The 13,498-nt window shown below is 41.9% G+C and overlaps 1 protein-coding gene across 14 annotated transcripts in view; it reads right to left on the bottom strand.

The window, feature by feature from the left end:
• Positions 1-13,498, bottom strand: part of tenm2a (teneurin transmembrane protein 2a) — a 225,268-nt gene that overhangs the window by 145,932 nt on the left and 65,838 nt on the right. For 7 of the 14 annotated variants that reach the window (XM_055016437.1, XM_055016436.1, XM_055016441.1 and 4 more), the window contains exons 3-5: positions 7,747-7,791; positions 7,576-7,614; positions 6,061-6,351 (exon numbers count right to left, since the gene is read on the bottom strand). In XM_055016437.1, coding sequence (XP_054872412.1) covers positions 6,061-6,351; positions 7,576-7,614; positions 7,747-7,791 — 375 coding nt within the window. The remainder of the gene's footprint in view (positions 1-6,060; positions 6,352-7,575; positions 7,615-7,746; positions 7,792-13,498) is intronic. The other 7 variants (XM_055016442.1, XM_055016444.1, XM_055016443.1 and 4 more) reach the window with 2 other exon arrangements.

Raw genomic sequence — 13,498 nt, forward strand, 5'->3', positions numbered from 1 at the left:
TTTTGCCTCATAATAATACTGGTAGTTGCTGGTGAACCTCCGCCACCTGCTTACACCATCAAGCATGCACAATAACACATATTTGAACGCCTTTATTGTTATCTGTACCTGAAAATCCTTCCATCATCTTTCCACTTGTTTGTCATATAGGTTTGCTTTTGCTTCTTCTTCTCTCACCATCACTCCAGGCTCCATGTGAGTTAGCATCCATCTACTCTGATCAATATCCCTTGGCTTCTGTTAAACACTGCTCTCATGCATCTCTGTGTGTGTGTCTGTCCTTGTGTTCAATATCAGCTTTGGTCCAACAATGTCTTTATTGAGCCAGAGACACTCTACAAGGACTGTGATTTTTGCTTTTTTATCCATCACTGCCATGTTGTGTGTAAGCATGTATGAGGGCTGCGTTCAGCATGTTGAATAGGCCAATCATTATTGATCCGGACTGCAGGGCGTTTTTCAAACCCCTAGACTTCAACCAAAGATGTACACGTGCAGATACACGTGTGTGTGTGTCCATCACTACTTTTCTCATTCCAGCATTCATAGCTCTCAGTGCATGAACAAAAAGTCCTTGAACCAGTGGGTGAAGTATAGAGGTGTACGGACGCTCACACACACACTCCTGCATGCACACACTCTCAGCGGTGTGTATTTGTGCAAGCGAGCTGTCAGTGCTGCTCTCACACACCATTCATCACGAGCTACTAATTCTGTTAGACCATTGTCGAGCCTTTCGCACCCCACGTTGCTCTCTGAAAACTCAATCAGAGGCTAATGCCCCCAACCCTCCTAACACACACACATACTTGTGAGCTCTCACTTTCAGTTTCTTGCTCACACACACTCGCAGAGACCCTGAGGGGACAGCAGTGATCTTATGGGACCCCACCAGCCCAACTCTATAAGTGTTGCTTGAATTTGATAGACAGGAGCTACATGAACCAAGTTACTAGTGTTCTGGAGTGGCTGCAGTAGAAATCTAACTCGCAACACCTGAACCGAAAGGGTCCAACAATCACTGTGTGACTTATGATTATAATCTGTATTCACACAATGGAGCACTTTTTGTTCAAAATGAAAATGATCATAATTAAACATTATCTTAATCTCCTTGATTACGAAACAGCCTTTTCACACTTTTCTAAGGTAAAAAAAAGAATAACACATCAGCTTCTGTGAATGTGGTTTGATTTATGGTGTGGTTCACTTAAAAAAAAAAGAACAAAGAAGATGGCACTGGTGCAGGCACTCTGCCACCTGTGCTAGTAGATTTGATTAGTTAATCAGAGGAATCACTTTGCACAGCTCGGCTTTTATAAAGCATAATTACCACTCTGGGTACAACCCCCCGCAAAACAAAAAAAAAAAAAAAAAAAAAAAAAAAAAAGCTTCTGACTGCAGATGTTTTAAGGGGCATTTAAAAAGTTTTTTTCCCTCCACTGTCAAAAAAGAAAATTAACATAAAGTTTAAAAGCATCACAGAAAGACTCCTAAGAAAAATCGACAGTTAAAAAATAAAAAAGGGGGCGTCTCTGAGGAAAACCAGGCAATTGAACATGCCCAGATGGGGGCAGGGTTAGGCAGAAAGGCCAGACTAAATTTAGCGCCACCTTTTCATTCTTTAATTATGAGATTAATACATCCTGTCACATACGTCACAATACTACCCCATGATTTATTATCCAGTCGAGCAGATGGAGAGATTGGAGGAGAGGGAGATCGTCTGAAAGCAGCTAATCAGCATACATGTGTGATTGGATGGAGCAGCGAGCGGCCAGTCTGTGTCTGTGTATATAAAGTAGGCCTTATGAGTGAAACCAAGATTTATTGATGGAAAACAATGTTGAAGTTGAATTAGATTCTGTCTGTTTCCTTAACAGGCTGCTGTTTAACGAGAGGGGAACACAGAGGCATATGGACCGCCACACACACAAGCATATGTAGAGCACTGGACTATGGATTGTGGCCATAAAGTCTGCCCTGAGGCTCAGGTTTAAATCAATGTCGAAGCCTGATCTTATTTCATCTAATGCATGTTTTAATCATTCTCCGTCCTGATCAATGCAGTTTGGATGCGGCTATCAGGCACTGCTGTGGGAATTTACAAGCGCTTCCATTCTGCTGCCTGTGTTTCCAGACGGACGTTTTATGAGGCAGTGCACAGTGTGACAGTAAATCTCTTCCTCCACTTTGCCAAAATGAAATCTCCCAAAGCTGCTCTCTATGCCCATATTTGTTTGTCTCACAGAGCTCATGCAAAAGGAGCTAGCATTGGCTCTGCCAAGTCAACGTTCTAGTCTCTTTATTTTAATAGTGTCTGGAAGGGGCAATAAAAGAGAAGTGTCTTTATTCAATACTCGACAATAAAGCTGGATGTAGAGAAACTTTGAAATCCCTGAGTTGCATTTACAAAACTAATTTAACAGGCTTTACATACTTCTCTGTAATTGGAATTTGGCAGTAAATGAATAAAAAAGCCAACCACAAACTAACAAAAAATAAATAAATAAAAAAATCACAGTTTCAGTTCAGAAACTGATTTAACAGATGCTAGACACAACTACAGAGGAAACTACATGAGCACAACACACTCTGAATTAGGAGCTTGCACACAATCAGATGCATCTGTATATAAATCTGTTGTTTATATCTGTAATGATGTAAGATGTAAAATAAATAAATACAAATTTATTTCGTGTTTCAAGTCTTCATAGCCTTTGATAGTCAGTCTGAGTGTAGACATTATATGCATGTCTATGTACGTGTTGGAGCTGGTCAATAACTTTGTTTATCAGCTGTTCTTAGAATATTGTTTGTTTTTGATTATTATCACTTCAAAGCAGCTTGTGATTGAAACTATGAGTGAAGTTTCAATATTGTGTAATGTGATGACAACCGAACCATCTACAACAGAAAAAACAACAAGTGAACGTTTGTATGTCACATATATTTGCCATATTGTGGTTTAAATAAATACTGAAATTGGGAAAAAAACAAGGTTCTTATTTATTGTCATCAACTATAAGAGCTTAGATGTGAATGAAACATTAGAACTGCATGTATTGTATGTACATTGGCAGTTGAGTTTAACAGCATTACTGAGTGCATGTATACTTCCAGAACCATATAGCTGTATTCAAGGTTCACACATACCACTGAAGTGACTTCTGGTTATTTCAGGTGTATATGTGGTGCTAATTGTGTTGAGACTATAAAGCACCAGGCACTGTGGCTTCTACCCATCAAAAGAATAACACGTTTTAATTTGATATTGACTCCGTTTGGATGTGTTTGTTTCAGCTCCTCCAGAATCAAGACTTAAAAATAGCACATGCAGTTAATTAACCTGAAATATACAGGAAACATCCATCCACCCATCCATCCATCCATCCATCGCTTTACCCTCATTAAGGTTGCGGGGGGGCTGGAGTCTATCCCAGCTGACTTACGGTGAAGGCAGGATACACCCTGGACAGGTCACCAGTCTATCACAGGACAACACATAAAGACAAACAAGGACTCTCACATTCACACCTACGGACAATTTAGAATCACCAATTAACTTCAGCCTGTTTTTGGACTGTGGGAGGAAGCCGGAATACACGGAGAACTCACATACACAGGGAGAACATGCGGGAAACAACTATTTACACTTTATGTTGTAGTCCTTTAGTAATTATAATGACAGAAAATCACAGATACGAGGTTTAATAAATATATATAAATTGGTTACTCTGCAGCCAGTTGCCCTGGTGACACACAGACAGACAAAATAAAATCAGACACACACAAACTATAGCAACCCAGAGGTTAGTAATATGTGTCACCCTTTCTCTGGGTTTTTCTATTTTGGTGCTGAGATCTGCAATAGAGTACACTTGCACATTCATCCGCATGCACGCTGGTGCCCTGAAGGGAAACCCTAGACCCTTAAACCGACACCTGTCATTCACGGCGCCGAGCTGCACTGACAGGAGCGTAACTAGAGGTGGTGAGAGGCGCAGTGTGCAGCGAACAGAAGAGGAAGCTTGAAAAGCTGCAGAAGAAAGACGGCGGAGGAGGGAGGAGGGAGATGAAGAGGAGGAGGAGGAGAAGCAAGTGGAGGTGAGACTTGTGAAGATCGTTAGAGATGCAGCGAGATGAGAGTGGTGCAGCGTGCCGTTTGGTGTTTTCACTGTCTTTTTGATTTGTTAGCATGTGTTTAAGATGTTGTTTCTCTGTCTGCCTCTGTCAATCTCTATTATTAGACCCTCAGATCCTCCTCCTGCTGTTTTGACACTCCAGTTGCCCTGTTTCACACTCACATGTACAGGGCCTGGGCACATACACTCTCACACCCACGCATGGGCAAAAAAACATATAGAAAGACAATGACAGTAGCATATAGACACATGCAAATTCGGCACCCACACTGCTTGGGGGAACACGCTAAGGTTGGATGCAGTGGGAGTGAAATCTTTTCGTCTGGGTGCTTTCAGATACCCTCGGTATCAGGCGTTTTGTTTGGAGGGAGATGCAGGAGCAAAGGGTGAGATTTCCTCATTCAGAGCAACTAAATAAGTAACGAATTGATGTGATCAGACGCACGCACACACCTGGTCTTTTTATCGGGCTGCTACGCTGCCTCTGATCTCTTCATGCTGGCAGAGACACAAGTGCAGGAGCCCGATTTAAATCTCCAGCCTGTGAAACCATGAGATGAGCCTCGAGGCGTGAGCTGGTGGTTCCCCTGAACGCCTCTATAGAAGGCAAGCTTTTGAAGTCTAGAATTAAATTTAATTGACTTTGATTTGACACATGTTCTGTATAATCATAAAAATGAATTGCAGCAAAAGACAAGTGTGTGTTTAGGCCCTGTAGGAGCACAAAAAACACACATGAATAACACTTTTTGGCAAAGTTTCTTCTAGAAAACCAAAAAAATAAAAAAAAACAACCTAACAACAACTTTTGATCTAACAATCAACACTCAGTGACATCATACTGCAAGCAAATGATTATCACAATACAGAGTTGGATTAAGAAGCTAATTTTACAAGGTCTGGAAATGCCAGCGACAGAGTGCTCAATGGCGTTCTTCTGGCCCTGAGACAGAGAAAGTGAGAGCGGCGTCTGCAGCTGATATCTGTGGCTGCAAGATTAGCTTGGTAATTAACCACAAAGCAATTATCGGGTGGTGCGATGAGAGGCGCGTCTCAGGGAAGGTGTTTCTTGACGTGTTTAATAGGTGTTGAGTAGTTTGATCAGCCAACAGAAGTTGTTTCTGATTCAGAGGCCCGCGGTCCAACAGAGGTTGATCCACAGCTGATATGTGCTGCTGCCGAGAATTCAATTAATTAGACTGTTGCTCTTCCTTCAATCCACTTTTCATTAACCTCCATTGACACCTCGACGGAGCTTGTGCACAGGTTTACGACTGCGTAAGGTTTAACAAGGAAATGGGAAGCTGGCAATAAACAAAGTTGCCAGAGGAAGGCATTCCCGCTGGGAACATCACACTCTCACACTCGTTGAGAGACTCGGAGAACAGATAAGCTCGAGACGTAAATATTAGCTTCTCTCCGACTGCATTTTGGTTGGTGTTGGATCACAAAATGCTTCAGCGTTACCATGTCCAAAAAAATCCAAAAGATTTTTTCGAGAACACTGACAGGCCAGTGGTAAGATATCAGCAGATAAGTGGTTTAAAAGGGTGGAGTTCGAGAGCTTTGGCTAAGTGCTATTGATGAAAATAAGGATGGCTCTCTGGGGTGCACAACAACTGTTCTTCAGATCAAAAACAGACTCAATCAATGAATCCAACTCTCTTGCAATTCATAAAATGGTTGTGTGTTTGAGAGGTCTTCTGAAGATTATACCAGTGTTGACAAACTTTTGTCACATTCGTACATACGTTCTCTCTCACAAGCATTGAACAAAATATCAATCCAACTCTTTCTTCGCAGTTTGTTCTTCATCATCAAGTCTTATTCACTGTGTTACTCATTTTTTCTCAAATAAGTGGGCCTGTACTTTGGCACACTGATCACATACAAGCTTGACCACACTTCCTCCTACCTGACTCATCGTCAGACTTGTCATTCTCAGAGTCGGTGAGGGTGAGGGCTGAGTTCTCACGGCTGGACACTCCTGAGCTGCGACGGGACTTCACCCCTCCTCGTCCGGCCCAAAGCTGGATGGCTCGCTCCGGAGACAGCGGCCCCTCGGGGTCCGAGTCGGCATCCGAGCCGGCACTGAGGGAGTACCCCCTCTGGAGGAGGCCCAGGTCGGGGCAGTAGGGAACAGCAGCGGGATGCGGAGGGGGAGTTGGTTCACATACTCCCAGCTCAGCCAGAGTGAAGTTACCCCCTGTGTTCGAGACAAAAAATAGTGAGCCAGGTGGAGTGTCGACGGTCATGTACGCAAACTGCACCAACAAATGGTCGCACAAGCAAATGCTCACGCGTGTCTAGGAAAAAAACCCACAATCACACGCAGAGAAGCACACTAATTATGAAACTATGGAGGCGGAGGATGAAAATTGGGCTTTGTTGTGGCAGGCAGGAGGGGGAGAGATGACGCAGCATGAATCAGGCATAAAATACAAACTAGCTGCTGGAAGGAATATGTATTGGCCTGCAGGCCTGTTAAGGCTGGCTTAAAAGGCCTGCCTCCCTCGCTTTACTGATCCACATTGGCATTCATGAGGTGTTGATGTGAGATCAAAGAGCTGTTCACTTGAGGCCTCTCAGACTGTAGTGGAGCTGCTTTGCTGCCTTCTGGGTTTGATAATCTCCCCACCTCGTTGCCATCACACACCGGACCCCAGGCTCGCTGGATATACTGCAGCCTGCTGCAGTACTGGCCCTGCTGCCTAACACTCTCCCCCTCAAGACAAACCGACTCGTCACGTCCAAAATAAATATATAAAATTATCCAAATTAAAGCACATCAAAGGAGATCAATAAACAGTGCTGCAGCCCAATTAAATCCAAGCTGAGGAAAAAGCAATTAAGGAAAAAGGCATGCTCAACCAATTTATTCTCTATACTAATTAAAAGAGTATTGTGGATGCAATCGCTCACCATCAGCTGTTAGGGTAAAGGGATCGGAGGAAAAACAGTTGAGATTCACTTCATTAGCAGTTTGTGAGGGAGGGGAAAGGAAGAGGAGAGTGAAGAGACGTTGGCATTGTGATGGCACACTGTATGAATCAGTGCGCCGGGAATCACGCAGCTGTGCGACTGGGTTAACTGTGACTCATCAGGCGTACGGACGCAATCAGAGAGAGAGGAATTAAACAGATGAAAATCGTCTGCTGGATCTTCACAGCTCCTCTTCATAGCCTCGCCGAAACTCAAGAGTTGTTCTGAAAGTAATGACGAGGGGGGAGGGCCTGGAAGGAAACTTAGCTCGGGAAGTGGTGAAAGGCTCTATACTTCTACTCAGACAAACAGATGGACGAGACTAGAGAGCAGAGGCAAGTGAATAACTCCACAGGTGGATTCAGCTAATACGCCACAGCTTGCCAAGCTTTGAGCCAGCTACAGTGCAAAAGGCACCCAAGCACTGCGAGACAGCAGGGAACATTACCATTCCTCATCTTCCTTGCTTCGTTGTCTTTTCCTCCCACTTATCAGAAAAGGATGAGAAAAGGAACTTTTTTTTAAAGCTATATGTGACACTAGGGGCATCTACAAATTGTTGATAATTTACTCTACAGTGCTGCTACACAGGATCTAACTATAGCGGTTGAACCCATACCTGAGATGAAGTATCGGAGGAGGACGGGAGAAAACTCCAGGAGGCCTGAGAGAGTGAAGCACATGTGTTCTTTAACATCAGTCAGCAAATTATCCTGAACTGAACAGCTTGCTAGAAAAGTATCTACTCCACAATCACAGTTAGGGTTTAGTCTTTATGCAGATCATCTCATCCAGCTACAATGACAATAACTGGGCCACACTCACACTAACACAGCTGGTCTAAACAAACGCTATGTGGACACAGTTGCACAACATTAATGTGTGTGTGTGTGTGTGTGTGAGTCAGTGTGTGTGGGTGTGTACGCTTGCCACACATATCTAATGTTGCATCCCATAGGACACTGCTCTGTACAATTAACATCTCATAAGCAGTGATTACACATGTAAAATCCAATCTCTTCATATCCCCATCAGCTGTAAACGAGGCCCGATGTACCATGTACTCAAAGAAAGATGGATCGGTGCGAGTGGCTGAAGCAGACATGAAAATCTATCTCAGTTATTCCACAAATAGAAAACCAATTGCATGTTTGTTACATGATATCATGACAGATGTGGGGGCAAAATGCAGCGCTGCATTCTAATCAAATCAATGCCTGTCTATCTATATGACACTGCCGCTGTCATACTTGCACTTATAATGCAAATTAATGTGTGTTTTAAGCGTTCTGCAGCTTCGGCAGCTGCCCCGGGGCCATGAACATCTGTGGGTGTTCATTGTGTATGTGCTGGCATGTACAGAAGGGTCTAAATAAGCCTTGTCATTCCAGCAAGACTTGACAGTGTCTCAGTGAGATTTATATGACGTCAGGAATAGTTGTCACCCATAAATGTTCATTGGGGTTAAGGTCAGATGGAGGAAAGTCTGTGACAGTCAGCACACCTTGGTGTACTTTATTCTTTGTGTAGTTCTTGCACAGCTTTGTGATGCATTTGGAGCCATTATCCTGCTGCAGTAGGAATCCTTCTCCACAAAGATGTAAACCAGAGATAGTAGAGCATGTCCCTTGGTCATGGTGGAGTCGATTCCGTGCAGATGTTCAACTACAGAGTAAGCAAAACACGTCCAGACTTGAATATTCCCACCACCTTGTTACACTACCATTTTGTCGCTTTACTGCGTATTATTCTCTCTCCTGTTTGTATCCTTACCTACACTCGTCTGCTGCTGCCACAAATCTCAAACTTGTATTCATCAGTAAATAGGACTTTTTTTTTCCAATTATCCGCCGTGAAATGCTGGTAGGTCTTCGACAACCCCCAAGCATTTGGCCTTGTTTCCCCTCCTGATCGATGGTTTAGGGACGCTGCGTGTCCACTGAGGCCGCTGCGAGACAGCCTTTCTTTGACAGTACTTCTGCTGATTGCAGACTTGCTTTCTTTATTTAGCAAATTCTGCATCTGTGATGAAGTTGCTTTTCAACCTCTCAGTTTACAAATAATGATGTATTGATCTTCTGATGGCGTGCTCACTTTTGGTCTGCCTGATCGTGCTTTGGATACAACTGATCCAGTTTGAACAAAGCATCTTCGGCTGCCATGCACTGCCCCCTTGATTTGACACTAAGAAAGCAGTTAGCCGTTTAGTTCTATGCCATGTTTCCCATTATTAGTGATCAATGTTCTGCTAAAAATTTGTGGCACAGCCAAATTTATAACAGGTTAACAATGGCTGCAAATTGAGTTAATTTAACAAGCATCTGATGAGTAGATCAAATCCATGTCACGACTGTCATCTGAATAAGCACTTCAAGGATAAAATGCAACTTAAGAAAATCTGACCTTTCGTACAATGAAGTTGCCAAAAAGGCTAAAAATGTGCTTAAAATTGATTGCTGAGCTAGAAATAGTGCAGAATTTTAATCATTTATTTTTGTTTTGCATGTCAGAACTTGATTTTTATTTTTAATCTCTCATTATATCCAGGTTTCCATGACAGCATGACAGATATCCGATGTGATCTTAGGCTTTTGGAACCCACTGCACATTTGTCTGTTAATTGATCTGTGCGTTCCATAAAAATATGTGGTATATAGAAATTGTGCAAATGTGTGTAAATGTGCTACAAGGCGAGAGCATCGAGAATGCTTCAGTGAATGGCTTTTACTTAAAGGGAGAGAAAAGTGAAGGACAGAGCGAAGGGAAGTGAGAGAAACAAAACTGATGTGACAAAAGAAAACAAGCTAATATGTGAGCGTGAGTGTGAAAAAGAGGAATAAGAGAATAGACAGTTACTGATTTAGGTGCTGAGTGTCAGTGCAAATTGAAACAAGAGCACAAGATGAACAAGACTGGTAATCAGTATAATCAGAGTCGAATTCAAATGAGAATAGGCTTTAATAAATAAAATAGAAATAACAAGGGAGAAAAAAACATGTGCACAGCATGAACTAACAGAACTAGAAAGTGGGTTAGCAGTGTCTGTATGTGTGTGAACATCTGCATTCCACTGCGCAATAGAGTGAAAGCAGGAAGAAAAGAAGGAACAGTGCACCAAGTGAATAGGGTTAGGAAAAGACCATGGTTTGGGTTGAGGACATATTTCAGGTTAGATAACCCACTTTGGTTTTGGTTAATATTGCTGCAGTAATTCACTAACTTTAGGAAATGCTGACATCGTGGCTACAAGAGTAAACACTTGGTTTAGAGTGAGAAGGGTTTTAAACGAAACCCCATCTTGACTGTTGGTTTGACTTCCTACTTTAAACATAAACATATGTATGTCATTTACAATCACTTGCTGAGATGATTTGCTATTGCTAATCAAAAACATGCACACAAATGCATTTTCCCGGTTGCAGTTTCGTGATTATTTTGCCCGTCTTCATGATCATCATGAGGAAAGATAAAGTGATTACCAACATACTAACTTTCCAGAGCAGTACAATCCTCTCTGGTTATATTATAAACCACTGTGCAGTGTTTTGCCATCTGATAAGCTTTCAGACTTCTGGATCTATTTCCCCAACAGGGCTTCTTGGTCGTTTTTTTATCGTCTCACTGGTACCTGGGGCCCCTAGTGGTTTTTATTTATTTATTTTTGAAACAAATACTTGTCACACAGTGTGTTATATATTTACAGTGATTTACCTTCGTAGGCTCATTGTTTGGCTGAAACATTACAAGAGCGAAGCTGCAGTTTTACTTGTTTCTTTGCTCAGCAGTAACTTTACTTTCCTGCACCTGAGATACATCATCATTTGGAGTATTTATGCACCACGCAGTGCCTCAGAAAAAGAATAAAAAAGTGACATGGGGAAATAGAAGCATCTTGTTGGAACTTAGAATAGCGTGAGTGGATATGGGTTTGGCAGTGATCCATTCAACCAAATGTACTTCCCTTGATAAAACTCATTAAGTATGTGTGTGGGAGTGAGTGTGTGCGATGTGTGGTGTATGTGTCTGAGTACGGCTGTTTGTGAAAAGGCAGCTTAGTGGGATAGAGGGGCCTATCATTAAAAAATCATTTGTGCTTGTTAGCAGTTTGACAGGCAAAGTATAGGCAGCAGGACTCTGCATTATGCTGGTTGACTTTGCCTCACCCCACAGCGTAATTCTGTAAAGGATGTAAAGCAGGCAGAACTGGCGAGCCCCATTGCCTGCAATTATGTTGCTTTTTCCAGATTGAATAGTTTACGGTCCAGGCCACCCTCGGACATGCAATTTTGAGCATTCGGGGGAGTGCCAGTTCAGATCAAGTCCTGATATGTCCTGAAGTGCCGAACTAGTGAACTGATTTGCTACTTGGAGGAGGATGCATTAAAATCAGGAAGTAAATGCAGCTGTGCACGGTAGATTCTCCAACAATCACCTGAAATAGCTGAAATTACTGTTAATAACAGTAAAAGCCTTATTTTTCTTTGTCACAGCTAAGAAAATGCTGGAATTTGTGGTTAATAGCAGTCAAAATGTGTCATTTCTTAATGTTTTCCATTTTCATTTGCATCCAATTCAAAATTCATCTGTGCTGCACTTTAGTATCCCTGAAGAAAAATGAACTTTTCTTTTGTGTTGTCTTTTATGTGAATTTTGCAATAAAATATACATATATATTCCTTTCTAATACAAGAGAGCTTAAGTGAAGAATTGTTTCAACAGATAGGAGAAAGAAAGCGACAGGAGAGTCGGGGCAACAGTGGAAATGACAAAGTAGAGACAATTTAGTAGTTAGGACCCAACTTTAAGGGGTCACATATTCCTGCTCCCCTAGGATCAACTGAAGCTCTTCTCCTTTGTCTCCCATAATCTGTCAAGCTGTCTACCCTCCTAGTCGCTCAGTACAAAACAGCAACAAAAAAAATCACTGAGTTCTTCAGTTCACTACTGAAAAAATATAGCAAAGCTGGATTGGTTGTACATAATTTTCAAAAATGTTTGCACAACTAAATCCAGATACATTGAATATGACAGAATAACATGTTCAGAAAAACCTTTATCTTTACTATAGTAGTGGCAAAGTCTCCTATCAGCAACAACACACTTGAAAGCAAGAAAAACACTCAGAGAGCAGTACTCCTCCAAGGCTGCTCAGTCGTATCATTTCCGATGGCTGAAATCTTGAAAAAAATTGTGGCAGAAATCATAGCACCATAGAATGCGGCCATTTAATATAAATATATAGGTTTACCCACAAACGGTATGACCTTGCACTGAGCACAGGCGTGTGTTATGCATGTGTACATTATGTATGGATACAGTATCGCGTGAACTAAATTGATTGATGGAACTCAGAAACACACGCACAATTTAATCAATTGTTCCTTGTATCATTTCTGATGTATAAGTCCCGATAAGTCCACAGCGGTGGATTTGTAGTAGGATCATGTGAGCGTCATCAAGCAGCTGATGTAGTGTTCACTTGTTGTCATAGTTACAGTGACGCCGTGCCGCTATCTCGCAATGATACAGAAATCTTTAACAAATCCATGGATCCAGACTATAAGCCGCATCACTGCCAGAATCTAATCACTTGGTCCTTGTGTCATTTCTGACCTTCCTTGAAAATTTCATCCAAATCTATTAGTCCGTTTTTGAGTAATGTTGTGCACAGATGGAATAACAGACGGCCAGACAAATGTACACCGATCGACACATAACTCCGCCGCGTTCCTTGCCAGAGTAATAACAATAACAATGTGCAATGCACTTTACAGTATGAACTATACAATTGTGCATCAAAGATACTTCAATATATTTAGGGTTTTTCATGAAAATATAGATAATTAAATTGCTATATTATGCAACATTAAAATAATGTGCGTATACCAAAGGTACATACTGTTTGTCTACTGTAGCTCTGACTAATAATAGCTCCGAACTCATCTCAGACTATACTACAGATGATCTTCCTTTCAGTCGCCTTGTCTCCATCTCACTCCCATGGGCATTATTCATGATCAATGCAATTAGGATAAGAAAACGAACATGTAAACATATACAATCGGGATGCGGATACAGTCCAAAGACAACTGCTGAGAATTTGAGCGAGAAAATCCATAAAGTCACGAATCTCAAAAGACGTGGTGATTGAATTCATTTTGTGTCAAACCAATGGAAAATGTTCCACAGTTTAGTTTGTGCAGACTGCTGCTGCACTACACTGTGTGAAGATGAGAAAAATGTACTTCCTCTCATGTTGATAGGAGGGGGAAAAAAAGGGAGCGAAACGGGTACTGAGGCAAGCTGATGACGAAAAAGGGGGATCATAAGATGAGGTAGTGAAGACTGATGAAATCCTTGGTCATGGTAAA

Source organism: Amphiprion ocellaris, chromosome 13 (assembly GCF_022539595.1).
Source record: "Amphiprion ocellaris isolate individual 3 ecotype Okinawa chromosome 13, ASM2253959v1, whole genome shotgun sequence".
Lineage (NCBI taxonomy): Eukaryota > Metazoa > Chordata > Actinopteri > Pomacentridae > Amphiprion > Amphiprion ocellaris.